General features: G+C 41.7%; 1 protein-coding gene across 1 annotated transcript; it reads left to right on the top strand.

Annotated features, from left to right (window-relative positions):
• Positions 1-2713: 2713 nt before the first annotated feature.
• LOC122559379 (hemagglutinin/amebocyte aggregation factor-like) lies at positions 2714-24120 on the top strand. The gene is made up of 9 exons (XM_043708831.2): positions 2714-2801; positions 4993-5022; positions 5415-5444; positions 10020-10049; positions 10439-10468; positions 15102-15180; positions 19565-19753; positions 22819-22971; positions 23941-24120. Exons 1-9 carry the CDS (start codon positions 2744-2746, stop codon positions 23984-23986), a joined length of 645 nt encoding a protein of 214 aa, XP_043564766.1. The 5' UTR covers positions 2714-2743; the 3' UTR covers positions 23987-24120.
• Positions 24121-24240: the final 120 nt, after the last annotated feature.

Here is a 24240-nt window from a genome sequence, read left to right as displayed (position 1 = left end):
CACCCTTCCACCAACATACTCATTTGGTTGGCTGAACTAATCCTCACCCTCAACAAATACTCCTTCCACTTCCTTCGGACCAAAGTGGTAGCCATGGGCACCCGCATGGGCCTCATCGTCAGATACTTGGAACAGCCCATCTTCTGCAGCTACACCGGCACCATCTTCTGCAGCTACACCGGCACCGGCACCGCATCTCGGAGAAAGTGAGGACTGCAGATGCTGGAGATCAGAGCTGAAAATGTGTTGCTTGAAAAGTGCAGCAGGTCAGGTAGCATCCAAGGAGCAGGAGAATCGACGTTTCGGGCATGAGCCGAAGAAGGGCTCATGCCCGAAACGTCGATTCTCTTGCTCCTTGGATGCTGCCTGACCTGCTGCGCTTTTCCAGCAACACATTTTCACCTCTGGCGCATCTCCTCCACTTCCTGCACCTCAACACTTTTGAACCAATCCTCTCCAACCACAACAAGGACAGAATGCCCCGGTCCTCACCTTTCACCCCACCAATCTCCACATACAACGCATCATCCTCCATCATTTCCACCACCTACAATCCAACCCCACCACCAGAGATATATTTCTCTCCTCACCCCTATCAGCATTTTGCAGAGACCATTCCCCCCGCAACTTCCTAGTTAGGTCCACACTCCCCCACTCCCAGCAAGAGGTGTAAAATCTGTGCCCACATCTTCCCCCCCGCCCCCCCTCACCTCTATCCAAGGCCCCAAAGGATCCTTCCACATCGGCAGAGATTTTCCTGCATATCCAAACACCTCATCTAATGTGTCTGTTGCTCTTGATGTGGTCTCCTGTACTTTGGGGAGACAGGATGCCAACTTGTGGAATGTTTCCAAGGAAATCTTTGGGACACATCAAATAACCCCACCGTCCTGTGTCCGACCACTTCAACTTCCTCTTCCACTCCTCCCATGCAAGTCCTGGGCCTCCTCCATTGCCAGATCAAATTCACCTGATGCCTGGGGGAAGAACAGTGGGCGGCACGGTGGCACAGTGGTTAGCACTGCTGCCTCGCAGCGCCAGAGACCCGGGTTCAATTCCCGCCTCAGGCGACTGACTGTGTGGAGTTTGCACATTCTCCCCGTGTCTGCGTGGGTTTCCTCCGGGTGCTCCGGTTTCCTCCCACAGTCCAAAGATGTGCAGGTCAGGTGAATTGGCCATGTTAAATTGTCCGTAGTGTTAGGTAAGGGGTAAATGTAGGGGTATGGGTGGGTTGCGCTTCGGCGGGTCGGTGTGGACTTGTTGGGCCGAAGGGCCTGTTTCCACACTGTAAAGTAATCTAATCTAATCTAATCTAATCTAAACATCTCATCTTCTGCCTTGGGACCCACCAACCACACGGCATCAATGTCGATTTCACTAATTTCCTCAACTCCCCTCTCTCATCTCATCCCAGATCCAACCCTCCAACTCAGCATAGCCCTCTTGAACTGTCCCACCTGTCCATCTTCCTTCCCAGCTATCCACTCCACCCTCCCCTCCGACCTATAACCATCACCCTCCACTTGCATCTACCAATCACCTTTCCAGCTACCTCACCCTCATCCCCACCCTTATGCTCCTATTTATCTCTCAGCCATACACGCCCCCAATTCCTGATGAAGAGCTTATACACAAAATGTCAACTCTCCTGCTCCTTGGATGCTGCCTGACCTGTTGTGCTTTTCCAGTGCCACACTTTTCAACTAATTCCTGGTAAGGTCAGGATAGACTCAAAGTTGTAGTTGGGAATCTTTGATGTTATAACTGATTATTAGGTACTTTCTTCAGCCATTGTCTCAATATTGTTTCTCATATAAAGTCATGCATAAGTTCATGGAGCCTGTGAACTGTAAGGCCAGCATGGTGTCATAGTGGTTAGGACTGCTGCCGCACTGGGTTCAATACCAGCCTCAGGTGACTGCTTGTCTGGAGTTTACACATCCTTCCCATGTCTGTGTGGGTTTTCTCTCACAGTCCAAAGGTATGAAGCTTAGGTCGATTGGGCATGCTAAGTTGCCCTGCAGTGTCTAGCAACGTACAGGTTAGGTGGGTTAGCCATGGCAAATGTAGCATTATGGGGATAGAGTCAGGGGCATGGGCCCAGGTGGGATGCTTTTTGAGGGTCAGTGCAGACTTAATGGGTCAAATGTCCTCTTTCTGCACTAATATTCTATGACTTTGTCTGTGGAAGTGATCCTTTACAGAAAATGTATCTGGACCAAGTCTGATCTGTAACAATGCATCTTATAATACATCTTATATGTAATCTGGAAATGTTTATTATGAAGGTAGTTTCTCTGAAAATTGTTAGTATTACATACTTCGACATTTAGTATCCTTCACCCTAATGAAATGAGCAGAAGTTGACTTGACGTTTCAAGGAATTAAAATGCAAACTATCTGTGGGAGAAAGGTTTTATTACCAGGCTGTACTGTTAGTGGAGTGAGTGACTTCAGTCTGCTTACGTGATACTGGCAAGATCAGACTTGGGCATGAAGTCTTGTTCTATTAATAGAAAGCACTCGTTCCAATTTTTTCTCCTGAGCTATGTTTAAAAAGATTGTGCATATGGTCATTTTCTCACGAGCACCTGCAGCTAATGGCATTTTGAAGCTTAGACTCACATCGTTGATTAGTGTGTTCAAAATGCAGCTGATTGTGATATTTCTGGGAATATAAAGGCTAGGGCTAGGTGTTTCTACTCCTGTGTTGAGCTGTCAGTCAGCTCTTTGAGCAGAAACAATGAAGACACTGGGCCTTCTACTTATTGTCATTGCTGGAGTCCGTGGATTATCTCCAGGTAAATGGAGAAGGATATGTTTTATGACCCTAGTATATTTCCATAACCCGCTCAGCCAGACTTTTGGCTGTTTTCAATGAAATGTTGAATTAAAACTCGTCTGTTAATGATATTTTGTATGAGTAGCTCCTGGGAGTTAGAATGAGAATCCCTAAATTAAATCTGCACACAATGCCTAAAGCCTCCTTTAGACAGGAGACTGTTTGTTTTGGCTGGTTTAAAGTCCAACCTGCACAGATTGTGCAGTGGAACCAATGTGGAACCATCTCTATTCTATACAGTGTCTCCTATGTTCCACGCTTAAATCAGCCCCAGGATTTTATAGATGTAGTCTTGGCATAGTCGAGGAAATCATTGGTAATGGGAGAAAATAAAAAATGCATTCTCAATGAGGAGTTACATAAACAATGGAAATCAAATATTTCTTTTGTATTAATGTAACTCATTGAATCTGTGACTTAATGCATAAAGGTGTGTGAATCCCTGGCACTGGATGAGGTGTACCCTAGAACTCTGTGGGAAGCTAGGGAAGTGATTGTTGTGCCCCTTGCTAAGATATTTGTATCATTAATAACCATAGGTGAGATGCCAGAAGCATGGAAATTGGCTAATGTGGTACCATTAAGGAAAAGCCAGGGAAATATAGACCAGTGAGTCTGGTGGGCAGGTTGTTAGAGAGATTCTAAGGGACAGGGTTTACATTTGGAAAAGCAAGGACTGATTAGGGATAGTCTGGTTTTGTGTTGGGAAATTGTATCTCACTAACATGACTGAGTTTTTGAAGAAATGACAAGCAGGATTAATGAGGGCAGAACAGTGGATGTGATCTGTATGAACTTCAGTAAGGTTCTTTACGGTATCTAGTTAGCAGGGTTAGATCACATGGAATACAGGGAGAACTAGCCATTTGGATACAGAACTGGCTCAAAGGTAGAAGACAGAGGATGGTGATGGAGGGTTGTTTTTCAGACTGGAGGCCTGTGACCAGTGGTGTGCCACAAGGATTGGTGCTGGGTCCATTGTTTTTCATCATTTATATCAATGATTTGGAAGTATGGTTTGTATGTTTGCAGATGACACCAACATTGGAGGTGTGGTCAACGGTGAAGAAAGTTACCTCAGAGTACAATGGAATCTCGATCAGATGGGCCAATAGGTCGCAGAGTGGCAGATCGAGTTTAATTTAGATAATTGTAAGGTGCCTCATTTTGGAAAGGCAAATCAGGACAGGACTTATACACTTAATGGTAAGGGCCCAAGGAGAGATGCTGAACAAAGAGACCTTGGAGTGCAGGTCCATAGTGGCTTCAAAGTGGAGTTGCAGTTAGATAGGATAGTGTAGAAGGCATTTGGTATGCAAACCGTTATTGGTCAGAGCATTGAGTACAGGAATTGGGAGGTCATGTTGCGGCTATGTGGGTCATTGTTAGGCAACTTGTGGGATATTGCATTAAATTTTGATCTCCCTGCTCCCTGGATGTTGTGAAACTTGAAAGAGTTCAAAAAATGTTTACAAGGATGTTGCTAGGGTTGGAGGTTTGAGCTACAGGGAGAGGCTGAAAAGGCTGGGGCTGTTTTCCCTGCAGTGTCAGAGGCTGAGGAATGACTTTATAGAGGTTTATAAAATCATGAGGGAATGAATAGGGTAAATAGTCAAGGTATTTTTCCCCAGGGTGGGGGAGTCCAAAACTAGAGGGCATTGGTTTAAGGTGAGAGGGGAATGATTTAAAAGGGACCCAAGGAGCAAATGTTTCACACACAGGGTGGTGCATGTATGGAATGAGCTGCCAGAAGAAGTGATGGAGGCTGGTACAATTGCAACATTTAAAAGGCAAATGGATGGGTGTATGAATAGGAAGGGTTTAGAGGGATATGGGCCAAAAGCAGGCAGAAGGGACTGGATTAATTTAGGACACCTGAATGGCATGGATGAGTTGAACTGAAGGGTCTGTTTCAATGCTGCATGTCTTTGTGACTATTACTCTAACAGCCCCTAAACTGAAAGCATACAACTAAATTGAAATTTAAAATAATCCATGATAGTTCTTGCGTATTTGCAGGTCTCAGGTTGTCGGGGAGAAAACTCTCAAAATATGAGATTTAGTTTCACTATGCTATATTTTAAAGGGATTAAGAGATTTTCAACTAATTCCATCTCACTTTAATATAAGCTCAATATTATCTTTTCCAGCACGAGAACCCAATGACATCAAACATCCTGGTAAGTCCCTATAAATCTTTAATATCCAAAGTAAAAGTGAACATTGTACCTTAGCAGATGAACACACGCTGGTGTTCTATTCTGTCAACATAGAATAATCCATTTCACGTGTTCTTGCTTCTTCACTTGTAAGTCTAAGCAAAGATTGATGATTAAGTGAGGATTCCCAGGAAAATCTCACTTCTACTTTCATCTCCACGTATGCAACAAAAACCAGAAATTGCTGGAAAGACTCAGCAGGTCTGGCAGCATTTGTGGAGATAAATCAGAGTTATTATTTCAGATTCAGTGACCCTTCCTCAGAACTGATGGTAGCTATACTTAGAAGAGATTGAGTGATTTTCAACTGATTCCATTTCACTTTAATGTCAATTCAATGTTATGTTTTCCAGCACAAAAGCCCAATGGCATCAAACATCCTGGTAAGTCCCTAAACATCTTTAATATCTAAAGTAAAACGTGAATATTGTACCTTCGAGGATGAACACATTATTATTCTATTCTGTGAACAGAGGATTATCCTTTACACATACATAGAACATAGAACATTACAGCACAGTACAGGCCCTTCAGCCCTCGATGTTGTACTGACCTGTGAAAATAATCTGTTGCCCATCTAACCTACACCGTTTCATTATTATCCATATGTATGTCCAATGCCATTTAAATGCTCTTAACATCGGCGAGTCTACTATTGTTGCAGGCAGGCAGTTCTACGCTCCTACTACTGAGTGAAGCAACTATCCCCAATATCTGACCTAGACCTATCACCCCTCAATTTAAAGCTATGTCCCCTCATGTTAGCCTTCACCATCTGAAGAAAAAGGCTCTCGCTGTCCACCCTATCTAACCCTCTGATTATCTTACGTGTCTAGATTAAGTCACCTCTCAACCTTCTTCTCTCCTACGAAAACAGCCTCAGTTCCCTCAGCCTTTCCTTGTAAAATCTTCCTTCCATACCAGGCAACATCCGAGTAAATCTCCTCTGAACCCTTTCCAAAGCTTCCACATCCTTCCTATAATGCGGTGACCAGGATTGTACACAATACTCCAGGTGCGGCCACACCAGTTTCGTGCATAGCTGAAGCATGACCTCGTGGCTCCTTTATAATTCTAAGAACTTGCCTGTTGAAGTGATCCTTTACAAAAAATGTATCTGGATCAGGCTAAAATTGTAACAGGACATTATAGAGTTTACTATTATTTACTTATCTATGCTACTTAACTCTGTGATCTGCCTGTATTTCTCACAAGACAAGGTTTTTCACTGTGCCTCGGTATACGTGACTATAAATTCGATTCAATTCAATTCATATGTATGTTCTGTCAGCAAAAAAGACCCTGAGCTTCCAGTTGCTGCTGCTTCAGTACACCACCCTGTTCCCTGGCCAACATCTCTGTCTCAGGCTTCCAGTGAATTTCAAGCTGGAAGAAAAGCACCATATTTTCCAATTAGGAACTTTACAGCCATCTGGATTCAATATTGAGTTCAGCAATTTTGCTCTTCTCAGGGTCAGTGCAGACTCAATGTGTCAAATGACCTCATTATAATTCTATGAACTTGCCTGTAGAAGCAATCCTTTACAGAAAATATATGTGGATCAGGCCAAAATTGTAACAGGACATTATAGAGTGAACCATATAATGCATCTTAAATGTAATCTGGGAATGTTTATTACAAAGAAAGTTTGTTTTGTTAGTGTTACGTTATTCAGCATTAATATCCTGCATCCTAATGAAATGATCAGACATTGACTTGAAATTTCAAGAAAATAAAATGCAAACTATCCTTGGGAGAAATATTATATTACCAGGCTGCACTGTTTGTAAAATGAGTGACTTCAGTCAGCTTACATCTTACTGGCAAGATGAAATTTGGATGTGAAATCCTGATCTGTTCAGGGAAAACATTTAGAGATGTACAGCACCGAAACAGACCCTTTGCTCCAACCCTTCTGTGCCGACCAGATATCCCAACCTAATCTAGTCCCATTTGCCAGCACTTGACTCATATCCCTCTAAACCCTTCCTATTCATATACCCACCCAGATGACTTTAAAATGCCGCAATTGTACCAGCCTCCACCACTTCCTCTGGCAGCTCATTCCATACATGCACCACCCTCTGCTTGAACAAGTTGCCCCTTAGGTCTCTGTTATATCTTTCTTCTCTCACCCTAAACCTATGCCCTCTAGTTCTGGACTCCATCACCCCAGGGAAAATACCTTGTCGTTTACCCTATCCATTTTCCTCACGATTTTATAAACCTCTATATACCCATCCAGATGCCTTTTAAATGCTATAATTGTACCAGCCTCCACCACTACATCTGGCATTTCATTCCATACATGCGCCACCCTCTGCGTGAAAACGTTGCCCCATAGGTATCTTTTATATCTTTCCCCTCTCACCCTGAACCTATGCCCTCTCATTCTGAATTCCCCGATCCCAGGGAAAAGACCTTGTCTATCTGTCCCTACCATGCCCCTCATGATTTTATAAATCTCTATGAGGTCACCCCTCAGCCTTCAACGTTCCAGGGAAAACAGGCCCAGCCTGTTCAGCCTCTCCCTATAGCTCAAATCCTCCAACCCTGGCAACATCCTTGGAAATCTTTTCTGAATCCTTTCAAGTTTCACAATATCCTTCCAATAGGAAGGAGACCAGAATTGCACGCAATATTCCAAATGTGGCCTAACCAATGTCCTGTACAACTGCAAGATGACCTCCCAACTCTGTACCCTTACCAATAAAAGAAAGCATACCAATAAAGGAATGCCATTCTTATCTATCCTGACTACCTGCAAAATAGCCCAAGCCCCAAAGGTGGCACGGTGACTCAGTGGTTAGCACTGCTGCCTCACAGTGCCAGGGACTCAGGTTCGATTTCATCCTTGGGCGACTGTCTGTGTGGAGTTTGCATGGGTTTCCTTCAAATGCTCTGGTTTCTTCCCAGTCCAAAGATGTGCAGGTCAAATGAATTGACAATGCTAAATTGCCCATAATGTAACACGCATTAGTCAAAGAGAAATGGATCTGGGTGAGTTACTCTTCAGAGGGTCGGTATGGATTTGTTGGGCCAAAGGGCCTGTTTCCACATTGTAGGGAATCTAATCTAATCTATTTAGCCTCTCCCTATAGCTCAAACCCTCCAACTCTGGCAACATCTTTGTACTCTTTTCTGAGCCCTTTCAAGTTTCACAACATCCTTCCGATAGGAATGAGACCAGAATTGCACACAGTATTCCAACAGTGGTCAAACCAATGTTCTGTACAGCTGCAGCATGACCTACTAACTCCTATACTCAATGCACTGACCAATAAAGGTAAACATATCAAATGCCATTCTTAACCATCCTGTCTACCTGTGACTCCAATTTTGAGGAACCTGCACTCCAAGGTCTCTTTGTTCAGCAACACTTCCCAGGACCTTACCAGTAAGTGTATAAGGCCTACCCTGATTTGCCTTTCCAAAATGCAGCACATCACATTTCTTAGAGTAAATGAGATCTGTCACACCTCAGCCATTGGCCAATCTGATCAAGGTACCAATGTAGTCTGAGATAACCTTCTTCGCTGTCCATTACATGAACAATTTTGGTGTCATCTGCAAACTTACTAACCTTACTTCCTAAATTCACATCCAAATCATTGATATAAATGAGGAAAAGCAGTGGACCCAGCACTGATCTTTGCGGCACACCATTGGTCACAGGCCTCCCATTCGAAAAGCAACCTTCTACCACCACCCACTGTCTCTTACATTCAAGCCAGATCTGTATCCAAATTGCTAGCTGTTCCTGCATTCCATGTGATCTAACCTTATTAACCAGTCTACCATGAGGAACCTTGTTGAGTATCTTACGGAAGTCCATATACACAATGTCCACTGCTTTATTTTTATTTGTTATCTATTTGCACTTGTCTTTTTTTTTCTCCTGGGCTACTTTGCTTGTGGTTGTGGTCATTTTCTCATGAGCACCTACAGCTAATGGTAGTTTAAAGTTCAAACTCACATCGCTGATTAGTGTGTTCAAAAATGCAGCTGATAGTAATATTTCTGGGAATATAAAGGCTAGGGCTAGATGTTTTTATTCCTGTGTTGAACAGTCCGAGTCAGCTCTTTGATCAGCAGCATTGAACGTAGTGGGCCTTCTACTTATTGTCATTGCTAGAGTCCACATAATGGAGAAGGAAATGTTTTATGTGTAACATTTCCATAACCCACTTAGCCAGTCTTGTGGCTGCTTTCAATGAAATGTTGAATTAAAACTCGTCTGATAATGATATTTTGTGTACTAGTAGCGCCTGGGAGTTAGAATGAGAATCCCTAAACTAAATCTGCACACAATGCCGAAAGCCTCCTTTAGACAGGAGACTGTTTGTTTGTTTTGGCTGGTTTAAAGTCCAACTTGCACAGATTGGCTAAACTGCACAATGTGGAACCATCTCTATTCTATACAGTGTCTCCTATGTTCCACGCTTAAATCAGCCACAGGGTTTTACAGATGTAGTCTTGGCATAGTCGAGGAAATCATTGGTAACGGGAGAAAATAAAGAATGCATTCTCAATGAGGAGTTACATAAACAATGGAAATCAAATGCTTGTTTTGTATAAATGAAACACATTGAATCTGTGATTTGTTCCCCATAACATTCATTGAAGAGGATAACAGGTGAGGTTACACAAACTGGGAGGGATATGAGTTTTTTTTTGTAATTGGACTGTATCCCAATTACACTTTTACTTAGCAATGAGGATTACATTTAGCATGTGGGTAATAAATGCACATCTATATTATGGATACAACTGTCCCTGTACTGAAAGCATACAATTAAGTGTTGAACTATAAAATAATCCTTGATCGTTCTTGTCGGTGTCAGGTTGTTACATGGGTGAAAACCCTCACAGTATGTGGTTTCATTTTACTATGCCATACTTTGAAGGGATTGAGAGATTTTCAACTGATTCCATCTCATTTTGTTATCTTTTCCAGTACAAAGGCCCAATGACATCCAAGGTCCTGGTAAGTCCCTATAAATCTTTAATATCCAAAGTAAAATGTGAATATTGTACTTTAGTGGGTGAACACATACGCTGGTGTTCTATTCTGTGAACAGAGGAGAATCCATTACATATGTGATGCTTCTTCACTTGTAAATTAAGGAATGATTGATAGTCAAGTGAGGATTCCCAGGAAAATCTCACTTCCATCTCCTTTCAACTCCTCATATGCAACAAAAACAGAGATTGCTGGAAAAGCTCAGCTGGTCTGGCAGCATTTATGGAGAGAAATCAAAGTTAACGTTTCAGATTCCATGACCTGAATTGATGGTAGCTATACTTTGAAGGGATTGAGAGATTTTCAACTGATTGCATCTCATTTTAATGTCAATTCAATGTTATATTTTCCAGCACAAAAGCCCAATGACATCAAACGTCCTGGTAAGTCTTTATAAATCTCTAATATATGAGGTAAAATGTGAATATTATACCTTAGTGGATGAACCTAGGAAATGTTGCTGAACAAAGAGACCTTGAAGTGCACGTTCATAGTTCCTTGAAATTAGAATCGCAGCTAGATAGGATAGTGATGAAGGTGCTGAGAAGTGGCAGATGGAGTTTAATTCACATAAATGCGAGGTGCTGCATTTTGGGAAAGCAAATCTTAGCAGGACTTATACACTTAATGGTGTGATTCTAGGGAGTGTTGCTGAACAAAGAGATCTTGGAGTGCAGGTTCATAGCTCCTTGAAAGTGGAGTCGCAGGTAGATAGGATAGTGAAGAAGGCGTTTGGTATGCTTTCCTTTATTGGTCAGAGTACAGAAGTTGGGAGGTCATGTTGCGGCTGTAGAGGACATTGGTTAGGCCACTGTTGGAATATTGCGTGCAATTCTGGTCTCCTTCCTATTGGAAGGATATTGTGAAACTTGAAAGGATTCAGAAAAGATTTCCAAGGATGTTGCCAGAGTTGGAGGGTTTGAGCTATAGGGAGAGGCTGAACAGGCTGGGGCTGTTTTCCCTGGAGCGTTGAAGGCTGAGGGGTGACCTCATAGAGATTTATAAAATCATGAGGGGCATGGTAGGGACAGATAGACAAGGTCTTTTCCCTGGGGTGGGGGAGTCCAGAATGAGAGGGCATAGGTTCAGGGTGAGAGGGGAAAGATAAAAGATACCTATGGGGCAACATTTTCATGCAGAGGGTGGCGCATGTATGGAATGAAATGCCAGATGTAGTGGTGGAGGCTGGTACAATTATAGCATTTAAAAGGCATCTGGATGGGTATATGAACAGAAAGGGTTTGGAGGGATATGGGCCAAATACTGGCAAATGGTATTAGATTAGGTTAGAATATCTGGGCGGCATGGGTGAGTTGGATCGAAGGGTCTGCTTCCGTGCTGTATATCTCTATGACTCTATAACACACATGCTGGTGTTCTATTCTGTGAACATAGGATTATCCTTCACATGTGTGATACTTCTTCACTTGTAAGTCTAAGCAATGATTGGTCAAGTGACAGTTTCCAGCAGGAGGCCACCACCAGACAGAGATTCCCTTCCCCTCCCCTCCCCTCCCCTGTCAGCCTTCCGCAAGGACTGTTCCCTCCAGGGCACCGTAGTTCTCTCCTCCTTCGCTCCCAACATCCCCTCCCCCACAGCCACATGAGGACTGCAGAAGCTGTAACACCTTTCTGTTTACTTCCTCCCTCCTCGGTATCCAAGGGCCCAATCACACTTTCCAGGTGAAGCAGCGCTTTACCTGCACTTTGCGCAATCTAGTCTACTGCATCCATTGCACCCCATGTGGTCTCCTCACTATTAGGGAAACAAAGCGTAGACTGAATGACCATTTCAAAGAACATGTACATTCTGTTCACAAAAAAGACCCTGAGCTTCCACTTTAACACACCACCCTGTGCCCTGGCCAATATCTCTGTCTCAGGCTTGCTGCAGTGCTCCAGTGAGGCTCAGCACAAACTGGAAGAACAACACCTCATTTTCTGCTTGGTGGCCCTGCAGCCTTTTGGACTTAATACTGAATTCAACAATTTTAGAGCTTAACACGCTCTCACATGTGCTCATCCCAACCTCCATAAGAGCCCAAAAATGATCCCTAAGCACTTGAAGCTGGCTCACAGGTTCACCAATGCCGCACTGTAGATGCTGCTGGACGGGGTCACCAAGAGAAGGTCAATTATCTTCCCAGGTCCTTACAACAGGAGGCAACCTTATCAGTGCCCTGCAGCCTGGGCTGAGATGACAGCACTATCTGTGTTGCTGAGCTGCACCAAAGGCGCACACAGCAGTGCTACAGAAAATGAATGATTTCCAGCAATTCACAAGGGCACCATTTTCTCCCTACTACCTGAAATTGTCAAGGGTATCACTGAGTCTCGTTATATCATTGCACAGACATTGCACAAAGGCACAAAGCCTGCAAAGCTTAGTATCTCCTATTTTAAAAAACTCATTTGTGAGATATGGGTGTAGCTGGCTGGCCTGTCTCTAGTTTACATTAGATTAGATTAAAGGTGGTGGTGAGCTGCCTTCTTGAACCACTGCAGTTCACCTGCTGTGAGTTGATCCACAATGCTATTAGGGAAGGAATTCAAGGAATTGACCCAACCACAGTGAAGGAACCATCCAAGTCAGGATGGTGAATGGTTTGGTGGGGAACTTATATCTGCTGCTCCTGTCCTTCTAGATGGAAGTGTTCGTGGATTTGGAAGGTACTGTGTGAGGATCTTTAGTGAATTTCTGCAGTACATCTTGTAGATAGTACACACTGCTGCTATTGAGCATCAATGGTGGAGAGAGTAGATGCTTGTGGGTGTAGTGCCAGTCAAGTGGGCTGCTTTGTTCTGGATGGTGTCAAGCCTCTTGTGTGTTGTTGGGGCTGCACTCATCCAAGCAAATGGGGGTATTCCATCACCCTCCTGACTTGTCTTGTAGATGATGGATAGGCTTTGGGGAGTCAGAATGTGAGTTACTCACCACAGTATTCCTAACTTCTGACCTGTAGTTGTAACCACTGTGTTTATGTGGTGAGTCCAGTTGAAGATTTGATCAAAGATTACCCCCAGGATGTTGATAGCAGCGGATACAGTGATGGTAATTGGGGCAGGAATTAGATTGTCTCTTTTTGGTGATGGTCATAGCCTGATATTTGTGTGGTGTGAATGATTCCTGAAGAAGGGCTTATGCCCGAAACATCGATTCTCCTGTTCCTTGGATGTTGCCTGACCTGCTGCGCTTTTCCAGCAACACATTTTCAGCTCTGAATGTTACTTGCCACTTGTCAGCCTAGATATTGTCGAGATCTTGTTGCATTTGACTGCTTCAGTGTTTGAGGAGTCGCAAGTGGTGCTAACATTGTGCAATTAGCGGCAAACATCACCATTTCTGACATTGGGCCTAGGACATTACCCTGGGGAAATACTGCAGAGATGTCCTGGAGCTGAGATACTGACCTCTAACAACCACAACCTATGTGCCAGGTATGACTCCAATCAGAAGGAGAGAGGTGAACTGGCCAAGGAAGGCCAGGCCTATTCTGTGACAAAAGGAAGGTAAGAATTGCCCAGAAATACAGGCAGATGTGAACAACACATTGGCATATGGAAGCTATTCTGTATCTTCATCAATTCATTCTTTCTCTTCTCTTCTGCAAGCACTAACACCACGCAGACCAGCATGTCTGAAGAGGAAGCCTTTGAAACCTCAAAGGATGCAATGGCAAGGTGTTTACTCCACCTTCCAGCAGCACAGAGACATCCAGCTTGATGGATAGATTATAGAATGCAGGACACAATCCCCTGGACACAATCCCCCTCTTGTTGGTGGAGGAAACACTACGCCAGGTTTGTGATATTCAAAGAATTTTGGTAAACCAGACACCTGCTGACTCCTATGCAGAAGATGTTCCTCTGTACTTCACTATACATCACATGGTTAACCTGCAGAGAGCGACACATGGGAACATTAAGCAGCTTTGTCTGATGGCTTTAATAGGTTGGAGAGCAAGATGGAAGACTCCATGTCCAAATGCAGCAAAATCTGGACAATATCTAGTTTTGGGCTGACAAGTGGCAAGTATCATCAATAACCAGAAACTGAACTGGATCAGCCATATAAAAGCAATTGGCGACGAAAGAAGTTCAGAAGTGAAGAATCTTGCAGTGGGTAACTCATCTGCTGTCTCCCCAAGGGCTGAACACAGTATACAGGGCACAAGTCAGGAGTCCCACTTTCCTGGATAGGTGCAACTCCAACAGAACTCAAGAAGCTTGACATTATCCAGGTCAAAGCAGTCCACTTGATTGGCATCACTTTCACAAACATTCAGTCCCTCCAGTTTTGATACTCAATAGCAACAATGTGTATCATGTGTGCAAGATGCACTGCAGGAATTCACAAGGCTCCATTGACAGCACCTTCCAAACCCCAACCTTCTTCTAGAAGGACAAGGGCAGCAGATACATGGAAACACCACAATCTGCAAGAGCACCATTAAACAATTACCATTCTTACTCAGGAAATATATCCTCATTCCTTCAGTGTTGCTGGGTCAAGATCGTGAAACTCTCTCCCTAATGACATCATGGGTCTACCTACACCAAAAGGACTGTGATTCATGAAGGCAGCTCACCACTACTTTCTCAAGGCTAACTAAGGATGGACAAGATTCGAGTCTAGGCAGTGACATCCATATCTCATGTGTGAAAGAATAAATCAGGTGTCAATGCATATATGTAAGCTTCTTGCTGCTGACAGTGAGACTCTAAGGAGGGACAGGTTAATTGCAAAAGTTTAACTCTATGGTAAACATCTGATTTTTGGATTCCTGTACAACCAACTCATCACGTGTATTATTCTCAATAATTAGGAAGTGGAAAATTGCATCATAGCTTTGTGAATTATGTTTGATAGTGAAATTTCAGCGCAACCATGTTAAAATAATTTTTAACATAACATTACATGAAATGATATGCTGTATGAATGTGTTTTTGTCGTATGATGTGACATGTCAGTGAATTAGAAAGTCATATGTGTTTAATGACTGTCTTCTATTTCAGATAAACGCTGGTTGAATGAGTTTGATGATAAACTGCTTTTTACATGTCCCTCATTTAATACAATAGATACAATTAGCAGGTAAGTGACTAAAGATCATCCACATTAATCTCGCAGAAACCTAGTAAGTCTATAAGCTTATGTCACTTAGAGGCTTTTTAATATTTATAATTTGTTCATATCACAAAACTCTAACACAACTGATTATTTAGTTGTTCCCCTTATATGCATTCCTGAAGAAGGGCTCATGCCCGAAATGTCAATTCTCCTGTTCCTTGGATGCTGCCTGACCTGCTGCGCTTTTCCAGCAACACATTTTCACCCCTTATATACACACAATTCTTACCCAATTATCCCTCTGTTACCATAAAACCATCACCTATTCCCTCATTCCATTTGGCCTTCGGGCAGCCATGATGGACCTTTGAGTTCATGAATATCCATCATGGAAGATAGCTGCTCTCTTGAAACAAGTATTTTCATCTTTGCAGGATCTGGATTTTTTTACCCTGCCCTGAACAGTGTGGAAGGAGGCCATTCAGTCCATTGAGTCCACACCAATCCTCCAAAGAGCATCCCACACAATACCACCTCCCTATCCTAGCCCTGTAACCCTGCATTTCCAATGGCTAATCCACCTAACCTGCACATTCTTGGACTATGGGAGGCAACTAGAACAACTAGAGCCAGCCACCCAGCGGAAACCCACCCAGTTGCCCAAGGGCGGAATTGAACCCATGTCCCTGGAGCTGTGAGGCAGCACTGCTAACCACTTAGCCACCATGCTACCCCAGTGAAGAATTTTATGTAGCCAGTTATATTCATTTTTACTCCACATGTGTAAGCTCATTATTTCTACTTGTGGAATGAGTTGGATGTATTCATTCACTCTCAGCAGATGTTTTCCTGGTGAATTGGACATGTTCACATCTTCAATCATGCTGCTGGGTAACTGCTGCTCACTCAGCAATATCTCTCTCACTGGGACTGACAATACTTCTTTCAAGTACGGTGGATTGAAATGTTGTTCTTTAGCTTGTGTTGGCTCCCCATCCAGCACTAACGTCAATTCTGTGGTATCAATTTATTCTCCAGTCTTTTTGATTGCTTGAATAACTTCAGTTAACATTTTCCCAGTGAGCTCAAGTTGGTTGTACTCCTCATTTTAGCTTTCAGTATTTGCTTCTTGGAAAAGTTTGCCAATTTTTTTTAATCTAAAGTTTCCTCAGTGGTGCTATTAGTAGAAACCATTTCCACTTTTCCTGTATAGTCACATCCTTCCTTCTCATAGACAGTATGAAATGATTTGCTTATGCCAACATAGGCAATATCAGTAGACTCTTTCATCTCTTTGGGTTTGGTCATGAATCTAGAAGTCTCAATGTGATCTTCCTTTAGTGGCACCTTAACCAACAATTGTAGTCAGCGACTGCTGTTCCTTCAGCTATGGTGCCTGATCTGATAAAATAGTGACATTGAATCCTATATCAAGCTTAAAATTGATGAGACAAACATTAACAAGCTCCAAGAAAATTGTTGGTGAGGCAGTGGCTTAATGTTAATATTACCGGACTAGTAATCCAAAACCCCAGGCTAATGTCCTAAGATTATGGGTTCACATCCCATCATGGAAAATGGTGAAATTTGAATTCGGTAAAAATCAGGGATACATAAAATTAGCCTGATGGTGACTATGAAGCCATTGTCAATTGTTGTAAAGCCCATCTGATTCCTCATTAAAGTCCTTTTGCAGGTAGGAAATGTCACATGCTTCTGAAGAAGAGTCATGCTGGACTCAAACATTAACTCTGTTTCTCCAACATTTTCTGTTCTTATTTAAGACTTACAGCTTCTGTAATATTTCACTTTTATTTGGCTGTGTGTTGTGAATTCTGATTTCAAAGTTCCATTGTCACAGTTTCCACGAATCTGTATCGGCCATGAATGGACTGATTCTCTCGGATGCTGAATTCTTCACTTAAATCTTGCTCTTTCAAGGATTTTGGTGTTTCTTAGATTACAGTAATTGTCAAAAGCTTGATGCATTTCTTCAAATGCATCTGTCCTTCTTTAATATTTTGCTGTTTTTTCATCACCAGCTGCAGAATAATATATTTTCTTGTTTGTTTTGATATTTTGAAGCAATTTTGATTCCTAAGAGCTGTTTTTTTTTCAAAATGGCCAATCCTGTGTTCTGCTTAGCATATAACTGTCATCAAACATTTATTATATTTCCTGCCATTTTCTTTTTGATTATTTAATTGTCCTCCTTTACAGCTAATTTCAATCTGCAATATCTCCATGCTGTTTCTAATTAGCTGTCTTTTAAACCTTAATCTTGCTGGATAATTGTATTCTAATTTTCTGATTATAAAACTTTGCAAATCAAGTCAATGTTGCTCTATTTGTTTGATCTATAAGATTTGAAATTTTTCACTGGAGCGATGATGTCTTCTTTTCCTTGATTTTAGAAGGTTCTCTGCAGCAACTCCTCACTTAAAGTTAAGGTTGCATTCCTGATATCAAATGAAACAACTTCCAATAAAGTTGTTTTTTTTTCCATGGAAATCAATGTTAAAGGCTGAGTGAAATTGCTTGTGACATTTCTCACCTGAGAAAAAAAAACTACTGTATCATGCATCTGCAACACTGCATTCTCAGCTGAAATAAGTTGCAAAATAGAATTCATCACTAAATATATTACAAATATTTTACAAAAATTACTCAGCTTTGTTGTACGGTGCTGTTGGATTTGATTTAGCTCCATCCAGTAGTCGTAATCCTGGGATGACCTGCACTGACCAACTTCTGCCAATAGATGGAGTCCAGGACTCTAATTCAAGTGTGAAGTGAGGACCAAGGAGCAGAGTAACAGGGAAAGGAGATCCAGGTTTTAAGCCTGGAGGTAAAACAGGGACCGGAGATGAAGTCAAGGTAAAGCAACACTGGGAGAATGAGGCCTCTGATAGAGAGCGAGCCTCAGGGGAGACTTTGACCAAGGCCCCGCAAGGGGCACCTTATTGAGGAGTATAATGTTATGAGAGGCATGGACAGGACGGCTAGAAAGCAGGTGGTTTAAAGAGGATTTGAGAAAAATTGCTTTCTCCCAGAGAGTGGTGAGAATCTGGAGTGCTCTGCCTGGAAGGGCAGGAAAGCAGGAAACCCCACAAACTTTAAAAAGTACTTGAGTGAACACTTAAAATGTCATTATGTTCAAGACTATGGGCCAAGTACTCTTCAGTCAGACTCTATCTTCTTCATCTTTTAAGTTACCTTTATGTCACTTGAAGTCTACTCCATGACATTCCAAAAGTTGTAGTCTCAATGTGAATTTATTATATGACCCTTGAGCTTACTACAATAGTCATGTCTCTTGCTGCTCACTTGCATTAACAGTGACATTTGCTATGAATATTAACAGCTCCTTTTTTTACTTCTGTCCTTCTCAGCCTGGTTCTTTGTGCTGTTAATTGTAATTTTCTCTATGTGCCTGCAGGGGTTTTAAACTTATTCATGAAGCTTTAAGATTATCACTTTCCTTATAGATCTATCTTCTCTAAGAAGTGAGGAACTGCCAATAAGTAGTTTGTAGCCCAGATTGTCTTTGCTACACCTCTTACCAGCTCCAAGGTGAGAGTTTCAGATTGCAGTGTTGCTTTATCCCAGCCTTCATTCTCCAAGTTCTGCAAACAGTTTGTTCAGGCACTTGTTGCTGCTGACTAACTGTCTGAGCATTCTTAAGGTGATAATAACATTATTAAAGAGGTAAACTCACCTATCTTCTGAAAAAAAATTCTCCTTGGTTGAATGGAGGTTCAAAAACATTATCTTGAGGTGTTTAAGCAATTATCCCACTTCTGACTATTGTAAGTTTGCAGTATAGGATGCTACTACCAATTCTCCTTTCTAAACTAGGTTTAAGGCTCTGTTTAGTTACAGCGATGGACAATGAACAACTAAGGAATCCAAACAAGAAGATGCATTTGTAGCAACAAGATGTAATTTATTGTATGATGGCAATAGGTTCAAGTTAAATTGGCTAGTTATACAATCTACTGTAGCTTTCATGGTACAGGCCTGATGGGTCATAGGGTATTTTCTGTACTGTATAATTCTCTAATTCTGTGATACTGGGCCCCTAAGGAGCCAGGGGTGACACATCAGATATCTTAGGGTCTCAAACTGGACTCCTCAATTCTTCACCCAGAACTTTATGGTGTCATCAGATTGGGTTGAGCCTAACAGTTTCCAAATTACCCATTTCAGACCATTCCCTTACACAATCCTGCCTTAGTTCAATTTACGTACAGTAGTGTGTTTGCAGCTAGCAAAGGGAGCAAACTGAGTTGGTGGAATGCATTGAATTTACATATCAGTGAAAAGGCATTTGTCAAGTTCACAGACTCCACCCACTGTCTATCACCTGAAGTTATCCTGAAAATGCTTTTTGTGCTTTCCTTTCTAGTCAACATCACAGTTACTATGAAGATCGTTTGTGGGATTTCAAATGTAAGGGAACATTCAGTGAGCTACCAGCTTGTTCATGGACTAACTACGTGAACAACTTTGATGAAGAGTTTACCTTCACCTGCCCATTTGGCTCCATTATCAGTGGTACCGAGGCTTATCACAACGACTATCATGAGGACAGGAGGTATTTTGGAAACTAGCTTTATTGCTTCAAAGGCTGGACAATTTTATAAACAATTGAGTATAATATTTCCATTTACTAATGTAAACAAAAAAGTCAATGTTGAATCTTATCTTTCAGCACTTTAATTGACAGTTACAATGCACTTTCTATGTTAAGTTGTTACAAACATAATCACTTGGAGATACTCTACGTTTATAAATCCAAACTAAAGTACACAATATTGAACATAGAGTCATGGAGTCATAGAGATATACAGCATGGAAACAGACCCTTCGGTCCAACCCTGGAAACTGATTAAGAATATGAAGATTTCAGAAAAATAATCCCATTCCAGGTTTCTGGTAATATATCACACTTATGTGGTTATGGCATTATGATGTTACAGCAAAGAAACAAGCCATTTGGCCCAACATTGCATACTATCCTCGGCTCACCACTCTTCATCAAACTCCAACAGCATATCCTTCCTTTTTCTCTTGTGTGTCTTCCCCAGAAATGGATCAATGCTGTTCATTTTAATCACTTCAACTGATAGCAAACTCCACATTTCACTCTCCTGTTGGTTATCTAAATTTAAATATTCATTATAAACATATTACTGAGTGTATAAATTTATAGCAGTAATGTTGCAGAATTACCGTTGGCTTCAAGTTATCGGATTGAGTCCACTTAGAGGTTTCCAGGAAGGGCAAGGCCACTGTTGTTTCACATTGTTCTGATACAAGGTGACAGAGCTGAAATGTTAACTGTTTCTTTCTATTGGCAGACATTGTCTAACCTGCCGAGTATTTTTTCAGCAATTTTTGTTTTTATTTCAGATTTCCACCAACTGCAGTATTCTACTTTCCCATGTTGAAGTGCCCTCTCCATTTATAACCTTTGACCTGTAGCTCCTCTTGACCTGTAGCTTTAAGGAGCAATATTGCCTCTGTGTTGTATGACAGCGTAACCAATCAGAGGTCCCATGCCTCCCAATTAAAGGATGCTCTGACTTCCAGCTTCCTGAAGTCGCTGCTGTACACATATCATGGAATTCTGTGCAGTGGCTGGAACATTTCCAGGCAGTGTAGTTTGGTAGCTCATTCATCATCCTCAACCAGACAGAGAACCAGGCTCCATGGCAATCAATGGATAGCCCAATGAAAATCCTAATAGTTAGTTGTTTTGCCCTGGGATAGGTTCAGAGTTAGTCCTGACTTTGATTTCACACCCAGGTGGAAATCTGGATTAGTAATTCAGTGAGGCCAGTGGTATACATCATTCCAACCATGAGGGTTCGATCCTGAGAACCCCCACAAAATTCACAAATACAAAGCTTGCTTAACAGTAGTTTTTTAAAAATATTCATTCACAGGATAAGGATGTTGCTGGCTAGGCCAGCATTTATTGCCATTCCCTAATTGCACAGAGTACAGTTAAGAGTAAATCACATTGCTGTGGGTCTGGAGTCACATGAAGTCCAGACCAGGTAAGGATGGCAGTTTCCTTCCCTAAAGAACATTAGTGAACCAAATGGATTTTTCCAACAATTGACAATGCATTCCTGGTCATCACAGACTTTTAATTCCAGATTTTTATTGAATTCAAATTCCATAAGACCATAAGACCATAAGACATAGGAGTGGAAGTAAGGCCATTTGGCCCATCGAGTCCACTCCGCCATTCAATCATGGCTGATGCGCATTTCAGCTCCACTTACCAGCGTTCTCCCCGTAGCCCTTAATTCCTCTAGACAACAAGAATCTATCAATCCACCATCTGCCGTGGTGGGATTTGAACCCAGGGTGCCAGAGTATTGCTATGAAGCCAGCAATAATTCCAGTAGGCTGTTGCCTTCCCTGTAAATAGGTTAAAAATCGCAGTGTGAGAATTTTGCCCATAGATGTTGATTTTTGTGGCCACTTATCTTTTGGCGTGGATTTGTGATTCAAGGTTTTGTATATTCAGAGGATTTATTGTATTGACAAATGAAGATAAATACGCCAAAAGTCATTAAAAACCTCTGAAACCAGTGTGGAAGTTTGATTATTGACACCAGCAGGCCACCTAGGACTGGTAAATTATAACAGAGTCTTGTCTGAATGTAGGAATGTGACTAGCATGGAATATAAATAATGTCTTTCAAACTCAAGGCCAGTTTTCCCTGTAGACTCTGTCCAAACTAGTCAGTATCATCCAAATTATCATGGATCCGAAAATCTCCCTGTCTCCATTCCCAAGCAGTTAGTTACTTGTGAAATTCTGAGATATCAGACTAACATTATATCCTACATTATCCAGTTCTGATTGACTGCTTTCCTTGACATGATTTTCTGTGGTCTATCTATCATGAAGACCTACAATCCAGTCAGATATTTATTCGGGATATTTTTACAGAGGTTGACATTAACTGCTTTTGGTGGGACTCTGTTCTACAAAAACCAATACACTGAATGTGAGCAAAATATTCTACAGAATTCTCTGGGCTTCACTGAGTCTTGGTTGATTGACAAATCAAAGCCATTTCTCTAATAAAAGATTTTGTGTGCCTTTATCGTTGCAGAGGTGAACTGCTGTTTGCTTTTGGATGAGTTGGTATAATTTGCCTCCAAAAAGATACATGGACAGAATTTGGCTGATGGTTGGCCAGATCACTGTCTGGCAATGGGCTCAATCTGCTCTGAGCTCAAGGGGTTGATATTCTGAATGTAGCTCTGGACAGGGGTGTGAATTAAGGAATGGATTGTAATGCGCATCCTGCCTTGAAATTGAGGTCTTGCTGCAGGAATGAGAGAAATGATGGAATGACAGCACAGGGAGGGGCTGTCATTCTAGCTCACTGTTGCTTAGGAAACTGTCCAGAACTCCAATTGGTGCCTATCCCTGTTCTCAGCAAAAAGTTGCCTTCACCAAACTCCATCAGCTCACTGCATTTTTGGCAATTTGCTGCAACATTAGTAATTTTAGATTTTTCACTTCTGTCATTTGTGTTATCATACTGTTCCAATCTAGAACTCCAGTATGGTCTCAGTATTGTTTTTGAAATGCTTGTCATGTTCACTGTTTCACTGCTTTGTCTTTCTCAGGTGGAAGTTTTTTTGTTGCCGTGTAAACAATGCCTGCAATGATCAGTGTTTCTGGACAGACTATGTCAATTATTTTGATGATTACTTCAGCTGGAAAGTTCCAGACTCTAGCTACCTTGTGGGCGTTTCCAGCTATCATGATAACTATCGAGAGTAAGTGACTTGCAGCTTTTCAAATTTTCAGGTAGAAATTTCTTTGAGTGTATTAGGTGGACTGACAACATACAAAGATGGAGTCAAATGAAACCAGGGTACATGTCTGCAGAGTTTGACCACACAGGTTTCTGGACACAGAGAATGGGAGATGTTATACTGTGGTATCAGCAGGCCAGTCTTAGATCTATTACTTAATATAAGCTCCAGCCACCTACTCAAATGTTTTTGAAGGAGGGATCTATTTATGTTGTGACACAAAGAGAGGTACAGTGTACATGTCCATGATGTTGTGGACGTGGACTCAAGTTTGGACATTGTTCTGTCAGAAATGTTTTCTATATTTTTAGTGCTTGTAAATCCCATGGCATAGATATCATGGTCAGATATTACCTACTCCTGAAGTTCTTTGATTTGCATATTTTACTCTTTAAAACACAGGAACAACACTGTTTCCAAAGTAAAATCTATTACAGCTACTTTACTGTGAATAATGCCCTTTAAATCATCAGTACATTGTAGCTGTAAATGCTGAGGAACCTCATCTACAAACTTCAGAACTTGCATCTTCTAAATGTCTTCCCACCCGTAACAATTCGAATACACTTGCCAAAGTTCCTTTTATCTAATGGCGAAGTGTTCTGGGGTAGTGTGTGGGTAGAAGCACAGAAACATTGAGCAGGCAGTGTTTAAGCCTCTTGATTGATTACAATGTGATGTGGGGTGATGCAGGCAGGTTAATAATTGGTAGAGTGGGGTTACAGAGGGGAGACTGCAGCAACATGTTTTGGTATTGAAATTTTCAGTTCTCTGACTCTATTTGCCAAAGAAAATACCTGAAATACCAAAGCACTACCTGAAATCTAGACCACGGAGTTGGACTGGATAGATTTGGAGAGTAGTATAATCTAGTTGAAATTCATTGCTGGACTTTAATACTGACCACTTGTTTTCTATATTTAACCACAGGGACCGTCGGTGGAAATATCTGTATTGCACCCAAAAGACATGTTAACACAATGGAGGGCTGCAGGAAAAGCACTCACCCATACCGAAACATTCATTATACAGAAATATACAGCTAACCTGAAAATTGAAGAAAATTTCAAATGAAGTAAATGCATGATACTAAATGAATAAATTCTCTGACTAATTTTCATTTTGTGAAGGGGAATTATAGTAAGGAAGATAAAATATCTTGTAGGAAATGGAACATTTTACAAATGGTATCAGTATGGGGTATCTTTCCCAGGAGCTCATTGGTTCACC

This window comes from Chiloscyllium plagiosum, unplaced genomic scaffold (assembly GCF_037043375.1).
Source record: "Chiloscyllium plagiosum isolate Xiang-an unplaced genomic scaffold, Cpla_swu_hap1 HiC_scaffold_19, whole genome shotgun sequence".
Taxonomy (NCBI): domain Eukaryota; kingdom Metazoa; phylum Chordata; class Chondrichthyes; order Orectolobiformes; family Hemiscylliidae; genus Chiloscyllium; species Chiloscyllium plagiosum.
This window is presented reverse-complemented; position numbering and strand designations above follow the sequence as displayed.